The sequence below is a fragment of the Rattus norvegicus genome, chromosome 20 (assembly GCF_021556685.1).
Source record: "Rattus norvegicus strain SHRSP/BbbUtx chromosome 20, alternate assembly SHRSP_T2T, whole genome shotgun sequence".
Lineage (NCBI taxonomy): Eukaryota > Metazoa > Chordata > Mammalia > Rodentia > Muridae > Rattus > Rattus norvegicus.
Window position 1 is genome coordinate 28,495,989 of NC_141553.1, and position 21,483 is coordinate 28,517,471.

Below are 21,483 nucleotides of genomic sequence, written 5' to 3' on the forward strand. Positions count from 1 at the left end.
GCAATTAAAGAGTAGAGCAAAAAAAAAAAAAAAAAAACCACAAAAAACAAAAAACAAACTTGTTCACTGCAGTCATTCTGAGAAAGAAAAAGAGAGCTCAGTTGATCACATGTAAAGTCAGGAGTTAACTGGAGTATCAAGGAGCTGAATCCACTGCAGACAACACTTGTCTTTATAGTTTATGATATTTATTTCAATAAAATTTATTGAGCACCTGCAAAGTAAGAGTATGATATAGTTTTATACCTTTTCCTATTGTCTTGCCTAACCAAGGGCACAGAATACTAATATTCAGAGTACATGGGGCCAAGAATTAGTTTTGCTTATAATATAGCCACTGAACTACTTATGTGCATTCTGATAACTTAAATTTTAATTTATTTTACTTGTCTGAATATTTTGCCAGCATGTATGTCTGTGTAGCATATGAGGGTCTGGTGCCTGGGGAGTTCAGAAGTGGCCATTGGATTCCTGGAACCAGAGTTAAAGAGTTACAGATGGTTGTGAGCCACCATGGGGGTGCTGGGAATCGAACCCAGGTCCTCTGCAAGAGCAACCAGTGCTCTTAAGCACCTCATGGATTTATTTTTAGGTGAAAACATTTCACTCAAGGCAATATGAAAGCACTCAGAATTACTATGAGACGTTAACCTATTGTGTTTTCTCTTACACATTATTTTTATTGATAAACTTTCAACTCTCCTTTAAATAGTCTATATTGGGGTTGGAGTTAGGTCACAATTATTAGATGCTTAGGAAGCCATGGGTTATATTTTAGTAATTAATTATTTTAGGTTTTTGACTTGGAATGCCATCCCAACTCTCATGTTAGAGGTCCTGTTACATCATAAACGAGGTATTTCATTGTAAGAAAGGAACGGAGGAAGTGAAGGCGATGCCCTCCCATGAGGACAGATACAATTCTTTGAATCCAGAAGCTGAGGCCCACCTAGGCCACATGGGCCAGCAGTGCTGCGATTTGGACCAACACAGGCACAAAGCCAGCCAGTCCTGTCGTGGAGCGGGCTTGTCTAAACTCACAGTACAGGATTTAAAGAAGCCATCGTGGAATCTCAGGAGGTTCTCTGATGCTCCCCAAGGACACAGGAAGTCGTTCTTGAGAGGTCAGCTGGAAGCCAGGGAGCAGGAACTACTCCTCCCAGTCGATGCTGATGGGGCCGCCTGTCAGTGTCTGGCTCTGCAGCCCAGCAGAGTCCTCGTCTTCACCAGCCTCTCGACGCACTCGCCGGTGGCACCCCTGGGCACAGCGGGAGCGTTCATCCAGCACCCCACACACAAGGACCCGGCAGTGTAGAAAGACCTCCTGAGGGGGAAAGGACAGTAAAACAGCAGCGTCCACTGTCACTGTAGGCGACAGCAGAGAGCCACCCACAGTACCAACCAGAGGCGACAGGGACCATTTTGTATTTATGGACAGGAAGCTGAGACTTAGGATAAGAAAATTGCTCAGTCCACACATTAGTGGCTGGAAAGGTCCCTTAGAGCATTGTGGGAGAGAACGCGCTCTGTGCAGCTTTCCTTGGGCTGGGTTTCAGCACTGCCAACAGCAGCAAAAGCTCAATCTTGTCGCCCACGGCCTCTTGGGATAGCCTCTTGCCATCCCGACCCATGTGCACACACGCTGTTAGGACACTTCTTCACACCTGCTTTTCTCATGTTCACAATCCTAAAAACTGCTTACTGTTCCATTAAATTGACATAGTGTGGCCCCCTTGGTTGTATTTATTTGAGGCCTCCCTCTGCCTTCTTATGAGCATGGTATAAAACATATCCAGCAAACTGTTCTGTTTCTGTGAGACCGACAGACATGTAGTTAGACAAAGATCATGTGCCGAGTTAATGATTATGCACACTGGCGGTAACATGTGTGTGTGTGTGTATGTGTGTGTATGTATATATGTGTGTATGTATGTGTATGTATGTGTATGTATATATGTGTGTGTATGTGTATGTGTGTATGTATATGTGTGTATGTATATATATATGTGTGTATGTATATATATGTGTGTATGTGTGTATGTATATATATATGTGTGTGTGTATATGTGTGTATGTGTGTATGTATGTATATATATGTGTGTGTATATATATATGTGTGTGTGTATGTGTGTATGTATATATATATGTGTGTGTGTGTGTGTACAAATATGTATATAAATTTTACCATTATTGTTCACTTCCTATGGCTTTGAAAGCCTTGTAATTTGTAGTTTCCCATACATTCCATATAGAACATTCCATGCTACAAAGTTGTGTCCTATGATTAGCATTCTGGGTTCTACCCTCTCCCCATTCCTGTGCTGTCTGTCCACAAGATTCCTGTCTAAATTCTGAACTGACAGCAACACTGGCTTTTCACGCTAGTCTGCCCACAAAGATCCCAAATTGTGGTCCTGTGATATTCTCTGTGCACGGCCACTTTATGTGGGGGTGGCATGGGGCAGGCAATTGTAATGTGTGTGAACCCCGACTTTCTCAATGCTAGTTTAACTATATTCTCCCAGAGGTCGTTCAGAAGCTAACCACAGACTCTTAAAATGTCAATGGACCAGGACAATGAGAAGGAAGGCTCAGGCATGGGGTTGTGAGACAAAGGTGTCCCACTTACCTTGTGGTCTTTGCCCACAAACTTGAAGACGGGGACTTGGAAGTGCTTTGCTAGGTGGTCCCTGGATGAGTATTGCTTTACCGAGTCATCGGAAACACAGCTAAAAGTAGGAGAGACAGCAAGTCAGACCTGATCGCTTCCACAGAGGCAGCAGACACCAGCAGCCAAGGCATTTGGCCCAAGGAGAGGTAAAGTGGGTGGGGTGTACTAGGCTGCACGCCAGCCTTGTGAGAAGAAAGAATAAATGGCTTCCTCTCCTGGAAAAGGCATCTTCAGATCTCCTCAGGGCTAAGTATGATGTCTGCCTGACCCTCCATTCATGGAGCCTCAGAGAGTACAGCACCCCCTGCTCAGGTAAGGGCTCTACGTAATTAGAAGCACTGAGATGTGCTCTTCAGAGAGACCGTTGGCTAGTAACGTTGTCTTTCCATCTGTGACATTTTGTAGGAATCTAGGTTAGTCTAGCTGTTGGTCTGAGAAGGCTCTCCCTTGATTTAACACCTATTTCCTGGACGCAATCCCCCGAGGGTGGACAGAGGTGACGGGGCCATCTGCACACATACGTTTAAACTTCTTAGGTGACAAGTAGCCTCAAACGATTCCATCCCTCTCTTCCCACAAGTAACAGCAAGTCGCTATTTTACAGTCTGTGTCTTTTTTTTTTTTTTTTAGTTCTTTTTTTCGGACCTGGGGACTGAACCCAGGGCCTTGCGCTTCCTAGGTAAGCACTCTACCACTGAGCTAAATCTCCAGCCCCAGTCTGTGTCTTAATCTTGGTTCAGTTTGGCACATTGCTATGAGGTGCCTGCCATGGTAAACTGGGGAAAGGACTCATTAGCTGACACGCCAAGGCCATGGCTTTGGATATCAATGCACGTTTTCTCCTAAGAAGCTAAGGTGTGATTTGACCCATTCTCACTTATTTTATATCTTCGTACATGTACATACATGTGTGCACACACAGAGGCATACACACACACACACACACACTCTACACACACACACATACACACACACATATTTTATATGTATTAAGGGTCAAGGGAGAAACAGCAGAGCTGGCTTGAACAGTCTGAACCGAAGGTTACAGTCCTTTACCCAGAGTCTATATGACAAGTACACGAGCAGACTTCCCAGCATAAGACAGCAGCTGACTCAGCAAATGTAAGAAATGGCTTCTAAGCTGACCTCATCGCATTAAGGGTCAGAAACCTCTGTTCGGGGCACTGAGGTCAGGGTGAGAAGGGAGCTGTGGGAGAAGAAAAGCAAGATGCTGAAGTGAACTGGAAACCTAGGAACTGGGCAACAAGGGGAGGGAAGGACCAAAGCCCAAGGAATGTTTGCACACTACATCCCTCCCCATCTAGGAGGCTGCAGTTCCTCACTGCCCGAGCTACTTCCCAGCTGCCATTTAGGCTAAGGAAGAAAGAGATCTTGGCATGAACTAGGGAAGCAGCTGGGTTCACTGACACCATCACACATCTAGGGCCTTTCAGCGACGCCACAAAAATCTCCATCTTTCCCTCTAGAATCCACCAAGATGTCCTCCCTTTCCAGTCCTTCCCAATTCACTTCTCATTTCTATGCATGTCTGTATGATGTCTGTGCACATGTGAACATGTGGGTTCATGCATGCATGTCTGAAGGTCAAGGGTCAATATCTTCCTCCATTGCTGTCCAGCTTATTTTTTTGAGGCAGGATCTCTCACTGACCCTGGAGCTCATGGATTGGGGAGACTGTTTAACCGAGTGAGTGGGCTCCTGGATGCTAGGAATCTGAAGTCTTCTCTATAGGGCAGGCATTTCACATACTGAGCCGTATTCCCAGCCCCCCACCATCAAACTTCTTGAAAGTGGAGTCTGCACAAGCTGTTTCCGTGTCTTCCCACAGCCTTCCTTTGCCTTGACTCCTAGCACATAGCTCCTCCCTCTGAGCAGGCTAGTGGATCCTACTCTTAGGGACATGTGAACAATTTGCTATTCTCTGTCTATAGTTCTGATCATGTTCTTGAGACTGGCAGACATTTCTAGTGGCCCATCAAACGTCTTAGATATTCCACTGGTGTTTCACGTGAAAAACTATTTATTGGCTTCTGACCAAATTCAATGGTATCTCAAATTTGTGTGTATGTGTGTGTATATATATATATATGTATATGTGTGTGCGTATGTATATATGTATGTATATATGTGTGTATGTATGTATATGTATATATAGTAGTATATTATATATGTATATATTGTAGTATATTATAATATGCAATATATTATAATATATTATATATGCATATATACATATACACATATATACATATATATACACATATATATCAGCCCACACACACCATCACCATCACCATCACCATCACCACCACCCCCACGACCCCCACCACACCAAAGCAGCGCTGTGCTCACCCGTCCCGGATCAGGTAGTACTTGAGGATTTCGTCCACCTTCGCAGTAGGCGTGGCAAAGCAGCTCTCTACCAGGCTCTCCAGGCCGCTCACATGAACCAGGGGCTCGATGCCAAAGTAGAGTGAGTCTCGAAGCTTGAGCGTGGGCAGAGTCTCCCGGTACGGTTCCTCGAACTCGTGGTCCTTGAAGATCTCCAGTGTGAAGGGGAAGATGCCGTGGTTCCGGCTCCTGATTTCCAGTGGGGCGTTGCGCAGGTTGGGCACGTACCCTTCTGAGATGGTGTACAGGCGTGGGAACTCGCAGGTCACCGGGATCAGCAGTTTGCTGGTCCGAATGATGATGTCCCCGCTGCTCCCAGGGGTCTGCTTAGGCAGACCCGTCACGAGGTTGCTAGCCACGATTTTGTCATTCACCACCTGTGCCGGTAGAGGGTGAAGGGAGATTGTGAGGTTTGTTTCTAGTCACCCCTGTCCTCCCCTTGACATCCTCCAAACACCCAGTCCGTCAAATGTTACAGATTTAGTTCCTTAAACCAGAGGGGCTTTAGCTCTGAGTGTGTGCGTTTTGAGAGGGGGCTGTTTATGTTGCCCGGACTGGCCTGAACTGGCCTCAAGCAAATCTGCCTGAGCCCTTCCTCTTTGTTGGTTAGTAGGACATGCAGACTGCTAAGCCAGCCGACCCGCTACTTCTTGGTCAACCCAGGCGTCCTTCTGGTGCATTAGTCAGGAGAGCTGATCTAGGGAGATCATCAGTGATCCCCAAGCTCACAAGAGGACAGTGCCACATGTTCTCTGGCAAGAATCCTAGATCCTGTTGCACCGAAGCTAGCCCTGGATTCATCCCGAACCTGCACCCATACCAATATGGAGGGATTTCAGCTCTTTACCCCAGAAGTGTTTCTATTCAACCAACAGGAAGTAGTACCAGGCAATTATGGGGCTATTCTCTCAGGCTCTCCATAGAAACAATCCACACGGCTCGCCTGAATGGGGAACCCCTATTCCTCCATAGCTACCTTGTATCGTACCCAAAGTAATCAACCCCTGCGATTCATTTATCAGGACTCATAAACAAATGATCACTAAGACCTCTGCCCTGACCTCTATCCTGTATCTGTGTATATCCATCTTGTACGTTGTGAGGTCAGAACTTCATTCAATTTTGGGGGACTCAAACCTGCTCCCTCCCAAGCACCCAAGCCAGGCCTTGGAAACAATCTCTACCCCGTGTCCTTTCCAGCTTCATTTTCTGCTGAGGCTTCCTTGCAGTGCACGTTGCTCTGCCCGTTCACCTTAGCACCGACCTGAAGAGTCCCCTGAGGTGGGGCTCCTGTGTTCCCCATCACCAAGGCCCTTTGCCTCTTTCCTTGTGTGTATCACACACAGTTCTACCCATGTCCAAGCCACAGCCCTTTCAGGGACTCCTAGAGTCCGTGTATGTCATGTGTCAGTCATCCCAGCCCTTGTTTACATTTTATATCCTGTCATCTCAGGACCGCTGTGTGCTTCCTAACAGACAGACACTCATTCCATATTCCCTTCGGATTTTCAGCGTGGGGGGGGGGTGAGCATGATTGGAAAAGAAAAACATTAACCTTTTACCTCAGCCCGGATCAATGTCTGGACTCATTCACCTGTCATAAATGAACCGCTGGTCCCCTATCCCATATCATCTTAGCCTCCAAATAGCTGACTACAGGGTGCATCCGGCCTCTTGCTACTGTTGGGATTGATGTGGGAAAATACCTTGCATACGGATGTCTCAGGGCTGTGCACGAACAGGGATGGCAGAATTAGTCATTCCATACCTCACCGTTCCAGGACCATGGCTCGGGGCAGCAGATGTCTTGAGCTCAGTTCTTTTGTGTGGACCTATCTCACCCTCTGTCAGCTACCTCCCCAAGTAGCTTTGGTCACTACCTAAGCATCCTCTAGGGGAACCTACGTCAACCACGGTGCCGCAGGTCTTGAGGGAGAAGATGATGTTGACGTGTGTGCCATTGGACACTCCTCGACAGGAGGTGTTGGTCAGGAAGAGCTCCAGGCCTCCAACCAGCTCCCGGGGGACACTCACTTCAATGGCGCTGGACTTGCACAACACAGGGACTGTGTGAAAAGGGATTCTGTTAGAACAGGAAACCTGGCTCGGGGGAAGGCTAAGGAGGCTTCTATGGGAATGCTTTCTCCTCCGTGCAACCTGCATTCTTAGTTCTTTCCTCCAGGAAAGTGCTCGAAGCAAGTCGATGAATGTGATCAAGATCCCTAACGCCGGAGGTCGTGGTCAGTGAGGCTCCTCAGATCACACATTCTTTTGAACAGGAAATAGTGTGGTTAAGCTTCCGCTCAACAAATGCCTGTCCAAAGTGTGGCTGGCGTGACTCCATGGGACGAGACATCGTAAAGATGAACTTTAGTGTCTACACAATTTACAGGCAGCCAGGGAAAGACACCGCTGACATAGCCTGGGAAAGACACTGCTGACACAGGATTAAATGTGAACAACAGAGCTACTTTGTTCTGACTATTAGTTACTGCTCCATTAAACAGGCAATAAACAGTGTTCATGCACTTTGGAAACCTTCCAAATTGTCCTTGAGCTACTCAGTAAACTGTAAAGTCAGACTATAAATCCCACTTTAACTCAATATTAAAAAGAGGTCGCTTTTCTGCGGCGTTCCTGCACTCATGTTCTCTCACCCCGTAAACATCCCGGAAGATCCTAGGTACTGCCAGAGTCCCGTCCGTGAACACACATCTCGGCATCGAGATGGACAAAATCAGACATTGGTGCTCGGTCAGTGTTTGCTGGGTGATAGGGACACCAAGAACTGGGGGACAGTTCTCAGAACACTGTTGATGGGGAAGAATTCAGCAGTCATCACTGTTGGAGCTTGGCTCGGCCCCTGAAACTCTGCGGAATAAGGACTGGCTCAATAGTTCTAAACCGAGGAGCAGTTGCACTGTTGGTTATAGAAATCAGAGACCAACTCAGAGGCGGTCAGTGAAGCAAAGTTATCTTTTCTTGACAAGAGAGAGAGAGAGAGCGCTCTTCCCATTCCTGTCTGAGACAAACTCTCTCTGGTAGCTCAGGATGGCTTTGCTCTCTCAGGCAGGGTTCTGGCCTCCACCACCCAAGTGCTGGGACTACAGAGTGAGCTGTCACACCCTGGAGGGGGAAGGGTGGGCTTGGGGGAGGGGATGGGGGAGGGGTTCTCTGTTGAACCATTCCTGACTGGTGACTCAGGAGACACTTGGTGCTCAGACAGTCTTCAGAAAGATAAGACTCTTCCAGTCTGGGAGGAGGGAAGGCGAAGGTGGGAGGGAGGAGAGTGTGTGAACCAGAAGGGAGTGAAACCTGGCCCTACCTTGGCAAGTGTGGTTATCTTCGGACAGCACCAAACCCCGAGGACATTCGCACTGATAACCCTTCTCAGACCCAAGGCAGGAGTGGCTGCAGCCGCCATTGTTACTGTGGCATCCTTCGATGTCTGCAGAGGGAACCCACAAAGATGAGAGTCATCCTTCTGCAGAAATCCCAGCATTAATCACTAGAGATCATTCTTAACTCATGACGCAATCCCCTGTGGTCTGATGTGGTAAGTGGTAATGAGGCAAATCCACAAAAATGTTCATTAAATGTTATGACTGTCAAAAGTAACCCTCCATCCTCAGCCACACTTACTGAGGCTCTCCCGGCATTTTGTAGAGTGTCTTTCTAGTTTTCTCATGGCTTTTATGATTATGGTGAGGTCATAAATATGTACGAGACTGAAAAACCATTTCTTAACTGTTGTAATATATGAACACATAGATTGGAATTTTAGAGGCCTATTGGTGGATGAAAAGAGAGTGAGTAAAAGTTCTTCTGGGCCAGCTGGGTTAGAGTGGCTGCAGTCGGAGCACTGGCGCCTCTCCTAGACCCTCTAGGAATAAGAGCACCAGATATAAAGGTCTTCAGCAGGCTGGGGGCTGTGGAAATACCTGTCACAGTGTTTGCCTGCCGTTCCCAAGGCCCAAGTTCCACCCCTGCCCCAGCAGGTCAGTGACCATAATCTTTTTTTTTTTTTTCCAACTCACCCATCCCCTTTTATTTTCTTTTCTTTTTTTTATTAACTTGAGTATTTATTATATAAATTTCGAGTGTTATTCCCTTTCCCGGTTTCCGGGCAAACATCCCCCTCCCCCCAACCCCAGAACTTTGGAAGCAAAGGCAGGCGGATCTCTGTGAATTCTAGGCCAGCCTGGTCTATATACTGACTATATATGTACTCCAGGCTGACCAAGGGCACATAGTGAGACTCAAAAAGAAGCGTTAGAATCAGCATTAATGGTTTAACGCTGAGATCATACCCGAGGCCACACCTGACTCAGCACACACTTGGCTCCCTGCCACCCTCAAAATGACCTTTCCTACGTCAGTTTATCTCTCTAAGTTGCAGTTTCAATATTTGTAAGATGAAGAGGTAGCCCTAACCTCTAACCACACTGGGTATTTTCAGGTCTAAAAATGCAAAACAAAAAATAGGCCCCCTCCAAAAAAATCCAAATTGTCTTAAAGGATTTAAGCCCCTCAGGATGGTGGAAAGAAGCGTTCAGGGTAGAAACATCTAGCAATAGACGGGGGGGGGGGTGTCACTTATATTTTTCCTCTTTTCCCTTTTTTCCTATTTATATAATAAAGCATTAAAATTTACTTAAAATGTAAAAGTATAATTAATTTTTAAAGAGCTATAACCATTTAATAGTCTCACTAAAGAAACAAATACACTTAGCCTTTCAATAAAAGTTAAATGTTATAAATATTCCTATAATACTGCTCATATAGACACATAAAATCTTTATCATTTCTAAGTATTTTTTAGTTATGGTTATTAGGTTTTGAGATTATATGAATATTAACTATAATGGTCTCAATAATATGTTCATGAATCATTACAAATGTTCTTCATGAAATATTTTATTAATATTCAAATATGCTAAAATTATTATGTAAAACTATTAAGATTTAGGGAGGATTCCAGACATTCTTTATTCAATAAAATTCAAAATAATTTAGCCTCATTATAAGGACAACAATTTAATACTCCATTTAATGATTTCTGAATTAATAATGTAAACTTTGTAGGGTGCTCCTCATAAATTTTTCTCTTTGGGATGGTATCTTATTATTTTGAATGTGACAAGAATAAGATGAGCTCTTATATATAGATTATAGCTCTATTAATAAACAAGTTCAATGCTACTGAAGGATGAATCATGTAGCCTTTGTGACAGGCTCTGCCGGGAGTGTTAGGGCAACTCAGACTTGTGAAAGCAGGTGTGAGGTCACTTTAGCTGTGGTGAGGACATGACCAGAGTCCCACAGAACAGTAGCAGATTACTGTCATTACCCATAAAAATGTAAAATGTTATATCAATTAAAAAGCAATAGAGTAACAACAGATACTTTTATTTCAATTCCTTGCAAATACATCAGTAAGGTTTTGGTAATTAAGCCATGCACACAGCAACTCTGTTATTAAAGGTAGGTAATAGGGTTAGGGAGCAGCTAAGTAACCAGTGAAGAGCCCTTGCTACTTTCCCAGAAGACCTGGGTTTAATTCTCCCAGCACCCACATGGTGGCTTACAACCATCAGCCACTCCAGTTTCCTAGCCCCTGTGGACACCAGGCACTCAAAGTTTTAAGTAGATCATTTTACCTCCAAAAATACACTAATCTCCCCAAAGCAAAGGAAAAATAATTCAATGTAAAAGGAGTTTCTCCAATTCTCCGTTTTCTTTGTTTGCTTGGTTGGTTTGGTTTTGACAGATGTTTTCTTTGTGCTCGTTGCCCTAAAACTCCCATCCTGAGCCAGGATGGCCTCGAACTCAGAGAGATCTGTCTGCCTCTGCCTCTGGAATGCTAGGATTAAAGGCATGGGCTACCACCACCTCCTTTCCAAGTGTTTTCTCGAGTTTCTAAGCCAATGAGAATCACCGGTGCAATTTGTCCAAATTGTAAATTCTGAGGTCCCATCCCAGCCCGTCGAAGCAGACTTCCCCGCCTATAAGTGGGGGTTGGGTGGGAGCCCAGTCTCAGGCCTAGGAGGGTTGAGAACCTGGGCTGTTGCCTGTCACTGTCAGCTTCTGGCCAGCAGTAGCTGGCACCTAGACATTACTTAGCAACATAGAACCTCAGCCTGAGCCCAGACCCACCACCAGTCAGAATCTGCACCTTAACAAGATCCTATGGGATTTGTGGGTACATTTAAGTTTGAGGAAGTGGGTATTATCCCACTTCAGTTTCCCCACGATGCTCCACTTCTCGCAACACCCCCGCACCCTTCAATCTTGAATTCTGTTCACAGCTTGAGCACCCTCAGTGCCCCTGAAGCCCTGTAGTCATTTTCTTAGGCTGACAAACTTACTTTCCTCTACCGCCAAGCCAGCTTCCCAAATGTCAAAGAACAAGCTCGTGGCCCACTTTGGAGGCTGGGTTCGGATCCCCTCCTCACCCACTCTCACCTTCGCAAGTCTTTCCGTCGCTCCTGAGCACGCGGCCGACCCCGCATGCGCAGCGGTGTGAGTTTTTGAGGTTCACACATATCTCACTGCAGCCACCATTGTTGTGCTCACACTCATTTTCGTCTGTAGAAGGGAAACCCACATCATTGTCACACCGTTGAGCAACCTTACTCTGCCCTCAGCCCCAGAACAGAATCCCCTCCCCTGCGTCTTCTCAGACGCTATCGGGTAGCCCCACGCCCCATCATACAAGAGCCGGTATAGTCCAGTCTACCGGCCTGGTCTCCCTTAACCAAGCTGTTAGCTCATCTATCTTCTGTTCATTTGTCCTCTGTCAAGCAGAAGGTGCCCGAGGACTTGTGAGCTCCTATCCTTTAGGGTAGAGCTACGGGACTGGCAAGATGGCCCGGCAGAGAAAGGCGCTTTCGGCCAAACTTCACAGCCTGAGTTTGGGTGGAACGCATAGGGCGAAAGGTGAGAACGGACATCTGGAAGTTCTATGACCTCTACATGCATGGCATGGCACGTGGGCACACATGCACAATAAGTACATAAATGTAATAAGGTAAGGCCACGGGGGATGAGGTTCCTTTTGTGTGCTGGGCACACTTCTTTGTTTTAAGGAATTCCACTTTCTCCAGTAAGTTCATGAAAAACTGTTCTGTGCAAGGTAATAGACTGTGTTTAGCTTTACAGCATAGAAAGAACTTACAGTGAAGAAAGACTATCTAGTAAAACACTGTGTGAGACAGTCTTTGGTTATTGCATGATAAACTATCCTGAAAACCAACTTTAAAGATTGAAATAGTCTCATCCCAGCACTCAGGAGGCAGAGGCAAGCGGGTCTCTGTGAGCTGGAGGCCAGTTTGTCTATACTGGGAGCTTCAGAACAGCCAAGGGCTATACAGTGTGACCCCGTTTTTTAAATTCATGTTCTCACATTATATTTAAGAAATGGTTTCTAGTTTTTAAAACATCTGTGTGGATTCTTGTTGTAAAAAAAAAATTAAATGGACAATAAACACGGATCTCTCTCCTTCTACAGAGAAAAGGGAACCTGAGAGTAAATGTGTCTTTTTTCTCAGGAAGGAACCCGGATTCAGGATGTGAGCCAAGGGCAGGAGCTTAAACGATCATTGGGCATCAGATAAGCCATGGGGAACTCCCCTTACACCCAGAGCCCCGTGGAGTTGGCAAGATGGCTCGGCAGATAAAGGGGCCTCCTCTCTTACAGTCTGGGTAAGTTCTAAGCAAACTCTAGCTCATGTATTGGATGTTCGTTCCCCAGTGTGATGTTACAAGGTGGTGGGCCTTTAAGAGGCGGGGCCTATTGGAATAGTGAGGGGCATTGCCATTGAAGGGAACTGTGGGATCCCCTTTCACACTGCCTTTCTTTCTTTGCTTGTGTTCTTGGTTGACCATCTTCTGCCAGGTCTTCTCTGGAGCTGAGCCAGTGTTGGCAACATGCCTGTGAGCCTCCTTGAACTAGACTTCCTTTTCTTCATAAGTGTCTGACTTATGTCTTTGTAAGTGTCTTACTTCATAAGTGTCTACTGAGCATCAGCTCTTTCACTAGACTAAGAGAGAGACCACTGCATATGTCAATAAATTTCAGAGTAGAACTCTGCCACAGTAGCAAAGAGGAGGCTCCCTGCAGGAGGCCTGAAGGGAGAGGGGTGCACTTCCCTTGCCAACAGTGGAACCCCTGGTCAATGCGCTGCAATGGCGGAAGCATACACTTCCCGCTCAGGATGTCAACCTTGAGTTGAGAAACTGATGTGCAACCTGACCTGAGCTACAGATACCCTTGGAGACCTGCTCTGGAGTTGAGCATCCTTGGAGGAGGTGAGAAGTGGGGAGAACCACAGAAAACCCTTAATGGTAGATGAGGGCATAAAACGTTGCAACAGCTTATGGTGGAAGTGGATAGGCAAGATCTAGAGGCTTTGAACTGGAGATAAAAGAATAACCCAGAGAGCCATACAAGCATTTTTTTAAAGAGAAAACAAAACAAACAAACAAACAAACAAACAAACAAAAAACCGAAAGAGGGGAAATGAACTAAATAAGGGAAAGCCAATGTTTAGAGCTTGCAGTAGAAATACAAAACAAAGCAAACAACAGTAGATGAGAGTCTCGTGTAGCCCAGGCTATCCTAGAATGCACTCTGCAGAAGAGGCTGGTCTTGTACTCTTGGTCTTCCTTTTCCACTTTCCAAGTGCTGGGGTCCCAGCTATCTGCCACCATGCCTGGGTCCTGAACTTCACTTCACTACCCGCACCAGAGAGGGCAGGAGGCTAGCAGCTACCTTGCAGAGGTGAGACCATACCCATGCTGACTTCTTCCTGGCCTCCATGATAAGCCTCCATTTTTGCTTTTGCTTTTCTGTGAGGGAGAAATTAACTTGTACTTATTTAAGCTCTGTTGCTTGGGGTTGTTAGTTACAGCTAGTGGAGATATCTTGATCACTAGCAATTCCCGCTGTATGCTAACGCCCTAGAGAAAATGTCCGGCATGGAGTGGGGTATCATGTAGGCTAACTTTAAGCACTGATACAATAATTCTGTATGGTACAATGTTACACATACACACGGCAATAATAAAAGGTAGAGACAGGGCAGGAAGGAAGCAGGCTCCCATTCAAGCAGCAGCCACTGAGGATGACAGAGTGTGGTGGAATCCAGTGAGAACATTTAGCTCAAACACCAAATTCTATTTTCACCCATTTTTTTTTCAAAAGAAAACAAATTTTAACTACAGTTCCGTCTGGGTACATGTGTAGCTACTTTGTTATTTTCTTACTCCCTCCTCTTTGCCGAAAAAAGCTAATTTAAAACAAACAATTAAGGGCTGGAGAGTTGGCTCAGCGGTTAAGAGCACCGACTGCTCTTCCAGAGGTCCTGAGTTCAAATCCCAGCAACCACATGGTGGCTCACAACCATCTTTGATGGGATCAGATGTCTTCTTCTGGTGTGTCAGACAGCAACAGTGTACTCATCTACATTAAATCAATCAATCAATCAATCAATAAAATCTTTAAAAAAATAATAATTAAAATTGTCGGGCTGGTGCTGGCCCCCTAATGATCTTGAGGCCCACTTGGCAGAGAGAACCAACTCCAGCAAGTTGTCCTTGACCTAGCACATACACAGTAAATAAATGTAACGAAAAGTTTAAACTTGTTTCATTTCCATGGAAACTAAATATAAACTAAACTTGACATGTGCTCCTAGACACAGAAGTCTCCCTACAGTCATCGCTCTGACGCTTGTGGGAACTTGGGGCTTCTGATAGGCAAAGATACTTAAGGAACAATGTCAAGGAGAGACAGGTATGATGGCGTGCCACCTTTGATGCAGAAAAGAAAAGGTCAATGAATAAACATATATTTCCACTTTAATATCTGCCTGAAGAAGCTATGCATGAGACAACAATACACGCCTTTGGAACTGACTGTGAAATAACCTTATAGTGTATCTCAATTTCGAAGTCAGATTTTCTGTTTTTGTTTTTTGTTTTGTTTTGTTTTGTTTTGTTTTGTTTCTCTTTTGAGTCAGAGTCTTGCTTATGCAGCTCAGGATGGTTTCGAACTCACCACTCTGCTGCCTCAGACTCCTGAGTGCTAGAGCTACAGAATGCACCACTCCTTAATGGAGGCCAGTTTCCACCAGAAACACTTCATCTGTGTTCACAGTTAGTAAAAATGGACAGTTTTACTAACTTGTAAAATTTTAGTCATTTGAGTTTTCCCAAGCATTTTTGGTTGTCAATGACTGGATCAAAAGTCAGTTTTCATCGGCAACCAACAGATTGGGAAAAGATCTTTACCAATCCTACAACAGATAGAGGGCTTATATCCAAAATATACAAAGAACTCATGAAGTTAGACCGCAGGGAGACAAATAACCCTATTAAAAAATGGGGTTCAGAACTAAACAAAGAATTCACAGCTAAGGAATGCCGAATGGCTGAGAAACACCTAAAGAAATGTTCAACATCTTTAGTCATAAGGGAAATGCAAATCAAAACAACCCTGAGATTTCACCTCACACCAGTGAGAATGGCTAAGATCAAAAACTCAGGTGACAGCAGATGCTGGCGAGGATGCGGAGAAAGAGGAACACTCCTCCATTGTTGGTGGGCTTGCAGACTGGTAAAACCATTCTGGAAATCAGTCTGGAGGTTCCTCAGAAAATTGGACATTGAACTATCTGAGGATCCAGCTATACCTCTCTTGGGCATATACCCACAAGATGCCCCAACATATAAAAAAGACACGTGCTCCACTATGTTCATAGCAGCCTTATTTATAATAGCCAGAAGCTGGAAAGAACCCAGATGCCCTTCAACAGAGGAATGGATACAGAAAATGTGGTACATCTACACAATGGAATATTACTCAGCTATCAAAAACAATGCCTTTATGAAATTCATAGACAAATAGTTGGATCTGGAAAATATCATCCTGAGTGAGGTAACCCAATCACAGAAAAACACACATGGTATACACTCATTGATAAGTGGCTATTAGCCCAAATGCTTGAATTACCCTAGATGCCTAGAACACATGAAACTCAAGACAGATGATCAAAATGTGAATGCTTCACTCCTTCTTTAAAAGGGGGAACAAGAATACCCTTGGCAGGGAATAGAGAGGCAAAGATTAAAACAGAGACAGAAGGAACACCCATTCAGAGCCTGCCCCACATGTGGCCCATACATATACAGCCACCCAATTAGACAAGATGGATGAAGCAAAGAAGTGCAGACCGACAGGAGCCGAATGTAGATCTCTCCCGAGAGACACAGCCAGAATACAGCAAATACAGAGGTGAATGCCAGCAGCAAACCACTGAACTGAGAACAGGACCCCCGTTGAAGGAATCAGAGAAAGAACTGGAAGAGCTTGAAGGGGCTTGAGACCCCATATGAACAACAATGCCAACCAACAAGAGCTTCCAGGGACTAAGCCACTACCCAAAGACTATACATGGACTGACCCTGGACTCTGACCTCATAGGTAGCAATGAGTATCCTAGTAAGATCACCAGTGGAAGGAGAAACCCTTGGTCCTCTAAGACTGAACCCCTAGTGAACATGATTGTTGGGGGGAGGGCGGCAATGGGGGGAGGGTGGGGAGGGGGACACCCATAAAGAAGGGGAGGGGGAGGGATTAGGGGGATGTTTGCCCGGAAACCGGGAAAGGGAATAACATTCGAAATGTAAATAAGAAATACTCAAGTTAATAAAATAAAATAAAATAAAAAGTCAGTTTTCATATTAAAATTTAGTAAATTTAAGAGCCGGATCCTCAAGCACACTGGCCACTTTTCAACGGCTTCATAAGAGAGCAGATGGTGTGGTTGCAAACTGTCCCTGATCACACCATGAGCTTGTCCTGCGGTTTAGTTCTGATCGACAAAGACAAGCTCAATTACAAATGCTCAGAGATACACTGGATGTCTCGTCGATCCTGAGGGGTCATTTCTGCCTTGTGACTAGTTCTTACCGAAGCAAGTCTGCCCATCTGGGCCCAGCGAGGTTCCCGGAGAGCATGCGCACTCAGTGGTGTCCAAGCAGCTGCCATGACAATCCTCATCACAGATGTCATAGAAATCTGTGGAAGGACAACAGTCACTTTCTGTGAGTGTTGAGGCTCAGAGGACCCTGTCTTTTGAGTTGTCTCATGAAGGCAGGCGTGGGCTACAGGTTCCTGCCATTTCTCGTGTCTCACCAATGGAGAGACAACATGGACAGTGTGGTCCTTTCAGATAGCCAATCCCAGCTACAGATCTCAGGCTCATGGTGGCCAGAGGACTTCAGCAAGCTGAACACGTCAGTGCATATGAGTTAGGTGCTCTGGGTTAGGTCATGCTTCACTGTGGACTTTCCAGAATGTGCACAGGAGCTGGGAACACCAGCTTCTGTGGGCCCTGGGCTTGAGCTCTACTGTTAAGGGTGTTTATGAGGTCCCCCAGATTTTGATGGCATTAGTGATGTGATGAAATTCACTTTGAAGGTTTTATTGACACTAAGTTGCTTCTTCCTGTTATATATTGGGTCTAAAAGGTAGTGGAAACAAGCACAAAGCTACCATGTAGATGTCTGGGCATCTGTCTGATGTTCATCCATTGCTCCTCTCTCAATAGGGAGATGACTGAGGGTTCTTCCTTACTCAGGAAGGTGAAAATCCATCACTTTTAACCTTACAGTTTTAATGAATAAACATAAAAGACACAGGCATCACAGTAACTGGGATTCACATTTCCCTTTAACTCCATCCATGGCCTTGCCGGGGAAGGAAGAGAGCACAGGAGGGTACTTACGTCCACAGTAGATGTGGAAGCAGACGCTGGGCTTGGCCAGCCGATACACATAGTAACCTCCAGGGCAGGCCTTGACCTCCACCGTGGTGTTCCACAGACAACAGTTCCCTTTGAAGCTGGCACAGGCCTGGCGTTGCACAATGCCATCCCCTTCTAGGGGGTGGCTGCCATTGAGCCAGACAGGTGCATGGGTCCCGCAGTGATTTTCTGGTATGCAGAAGGTGGGCATGGCGTCCCCCGCCATACCTGTGAAGCGGTACCACTCCCCATCCATATGGTTGTCGCAGAGAGGCTGACTTTGGGACTCATCGAACTGATGGTCAGTGTTCCTCCAGGGCTCATTCAGACTGATATAAGCAGAACAAGGATCTAGGACTGGGGATGAAAGGGACCCAGAGACACCCGGTGATGCTTCAGATCACAGTGCAAACAGCTACATCTACCTCAGTCTGTGTGTGTGTGTGTGTGTGTGTGTGTGTGTGCGCGCGCGCGCACGCGTGTGTAAGATATCAAAGGTGTACTTCCTTAGGAACCATTCGTTTTGCTTTCTTTAGACAGGGTCTTTCTCTGGCCTGGGCTCATTGACTAGGCTAGACTGTCTGGCCAGTGAGCCCTAAGAATCCTCCATCCTCCTGTCTCCACCCTCACTGTTGAAATTAGCAGTCTGTGCCATGCCTGGCACTGTAACAGCTTAAACTTGCTGTGCATGGCCAGCACCAGAATGAATGGACAAATGAATGAGTAAATAAATCAATATACCGAGGGGATCACGTGTCTGGGGATCTAGGAATTTTGATACAAGGATGGGAAGAGATGGTGTGGAAAGGCATTTTGCAGTTCAGCTATGTAATCATGGGAGAGGCCCTGTTACATGTAATTAGGCCCTCAGTTTCAGAAATTAAAAAAGAAAAGAAGGCCTTGAATTGCCTTTGCAGAAACGGCTGTCAGGTGTTGCATCAGTATGAAGTTTGACTGGATAAAGAATGTGGAAAGCTCACTCCACAGAAAGGGAAAGGGTCCAAGGCACTCAGCCAGTTGCTTTGAAATACACAGCAACCTGGGAAGAGGACTCGGGAAATAACCTCACGGTCTGGGGCAAGAAGTGGTCAGGACATTGCACTTTCTGAAAATGACATTTGCAGAATTGTAGGTAGCACAAGCAACCTTCTCTTCAAGTTTTGTGAATTCCTTCCAAAGTCTTTAAAATGCTTCTGAGCTATCCCAGCTCAGGGCTACCTAACCATTCAGTGTTCCCTGAAGAGGAGGAGGTGTCCTCAAATCCCCTCTCTTCTCCCAGGGGGCAATCTCGTTTGCCCCTTTGGCTATGGCTCTCCAGTTAGCAGGACTTCCAGAGCAATTTCACAGGTGATTATAACTTCATAGAAATATTCCACTCATCTTCCTGTCTCTAATTTTACAAGAAATAGACACTCAACCTTTAATGGCATTGACAGCAACTCCCATAATGACTATTCCATGATTTCTAAAGTTTTCCTTAAAGTTAAATGTCACTCCTTATACTGTTGAAAAGTTCAGCTGCCTTCCTCTTGTAGAGGACCAGTGTTGTGAAGAAGAGAGGCTGACCCTGTATGGAACGCTCCACAAACACGGTCACTGGATGTTTGCCAACAATAAATTCTTCCCGCTCTTTTAAAATGCCCATTCTGTGTCAAGTCCTCTTCTTACTCTCAATGTGGAGCCAAGAATGTGGCATTGCACACACTGATCCTAATGAGCTCGTACATCCTCAGCGTCAGGGCTTGAAAGAGAACAAGCCTGTGTGCTCCTCTCCAAGTCCCTCTCCCCCTAGAAGGCTCAGTGGCTCGGGAGAACACTTAGGGGCATCTTCGGTCTCCTACAAAGACCAACCATGGGGCCTGAGCAGACATATTTGTGCCCTATCTTGCTATGCTTGAGGCTGTTGTACCAGGAGCCCTGTACACTGCCCAGATCACAGTCTTCACAGAACCTGTGTCTTTGCTGTGTCTAGAAGCTCCCCTTCCCCTGCTGCTTACTGCCCACCTCCTCTTTCCTGTGTCCTAAGCAATGGACCACTGTTAAATATTATTACCTCAAGCCTATGGTCACTCCCATTGTCTTAGTTTTTATCTATAATGTTCCCTTCCCAAGATCCCAAACAGGATATTGCAATACATGTAGCTTCCGTAACTCCTCAGTGTCCAATCTTTTGTTGCTGTTGTTGTTGTTGCTTGGTTTCTGTTTTTCAAGACACGGTTTCTCTGTGTAGCCCTGGCTGTCCTGAAACTCACTCTGTAGACCAGGCTGGCCTCAAATTCACAGAGATCCTCTTGCTTCTGCCTCCTGAGTGTTGCAATTCAAGGCTTATGCCACTATTGCCTGGCTTCAGACTTTGTATGTGTGTGTATATGTATGCATGTGTGCATATATGTATGTGTATATATATGTACACAAATCTATGTATGTATTTACTTACACATATATATATACACATACATACACACTTAAAGGTGCCAGAGCACGGCCCAAGTTCCGGCAGAGAAACCAATCTAGGACAGTCCCACCCTGAGCCACACAGACATGCCCAGGAGGATGGCTGGTTTTTGCTGGCTAGTTTTTTGCCAAGCCTGAGAGAACAGCTGAAGAGTTGGTTGGTCTCATATTTTTAAAGGTCAAATTTAATACTTGTTTTACCCAGGTCTGTACTCTTCGTGGGGATAGAACATTTGGTCCCTTTTATTCACTGAGGAAAAAGCTCTACTCTCCTCTCTAAAAGAAACAAAGTATCATTTCCATTCTTAAAGTTGGAACTCTAAAGTCCTTGTGCTAGACAGAGATGTAATTTCTTTTCACACATACTCCAAGAGCTCATGGGAAGGTTTTAGAGAAAAAAGGTCTTCGGACCTCCCGGACACTAAGGCAGGCAGCTAAAGGAGCATCACCAGAAACCTTCTGGGCATGCATCCGGGTGGGCTTGGTGACTGCTATTTTGCACAACCATAGGGCTGGATTTAAGGCCCTGTCATCCAGTTCTTTACATTTGGTACGCAAAAGCAAACAGCAACAAAAAATTACACTGTAAAATTTTTGACATGAGACTCACCCACGGGTGACTGCAAGGTGACAGTGGTGAAGAGGCAGGCGAGCAGCAGGGACAGAGGCATCTTTCTGATCCAGCTGCCAGAGCGGAGCAGAAGACGCCCGTGACAACAGTTCTGCCTTGCTCTTTTCTCAGGCACTTAGAGAAAAGTATCCCTCTGCAGTCTTAGGAAGAAACTCTATATCAGCACTGGCTGGGATGTTGTGGGACAGCGGAAGAGGGTGAGTGGGACAAAGCATCTGCTGCTCTGGCCTTGACTCCAGATAGAGGCCAGCTCTTTACTGTCGCCAGCAGTGTTTTACTGATACATTTCTTTAGAGGAAACAAAAACCAAAAACCCCCTCACCACCCCTCATCCTCCTATTGTGTAGTTTTTTCCCCCTAAAGAACCTCCTGAAATGGAGCCTTCCTATCTTATCCAGAAGGGACTCTCACTCAGGGACATCCCCTCACGTCAAAGCTTGTTTTGTGACTTCTAGGAACTGAGTTCCTGATGCTGCAGCCATGCCATTGTGTGGCCTCCTGCAGCC

General features: G+C 45.6%; 1 protein-coding gene across 1 annotated transcript; it reads right to left on the reverse strand.

The window, feature by feature from the left end:
- Window positions 1–607: 607 nt before the first annotated feature.
- Oit3 (oncoprotein induced transcript 3) lies at window positions 608–21,122 on the reverse strand. The gene is made up of 9 exons (NM_001001507.1): window positions 20,957–21,122; window positions 17,875–18,249; window positions 17,058–17,165; window positions 11,549–11,671; window positions 8,409–8,531; window positions 6,989–7,149; window positions 5,045–5,460; window positions 2,630–2,729; window positions 608–1,324 (listed from the first exon to the last, which is right to left on the reverse strand). Exons 1-9 carry the CDS (start codon window positions 21,015–21,017, stop codon window positions 1,151–1,153), a joined length of 1,641 nt encoding a protein of 546 aa, NP_001001507.1. The 5' UTR covers window positions 21,018–21,122; the 3' UTR covers window positions 608–1,150.
- Between the last annotated feature and the right edge of the window lie 361 nt (window positions 21,123–21,483).

Excerpts from the sequence above, each read along its gene's own strand:
- Oit3 (NM_001001507.1), bottom strand. The coding sequence starts at position 21,017 with ATGCCTCTGTCCCTGCTGCTCGCCTGCCTCTTCACCACTGTCACCTTG. Across the intron at positions 11,672-17,057 it reads AGATGGGCAGACTTGCTTCG|ACGAAAATGAGTGTGAGCAC; the intron begins GTAAGAACTAGT and ends TCCCTTCTACAG. Across the intron at positions 2,730-5,044 it reads TACTACCTGATCCGGGACGG|CTGTGTTTCCGATGACTCGG; the intron begins GTGAGCACAGCG and ends TCCTACTTTTAG.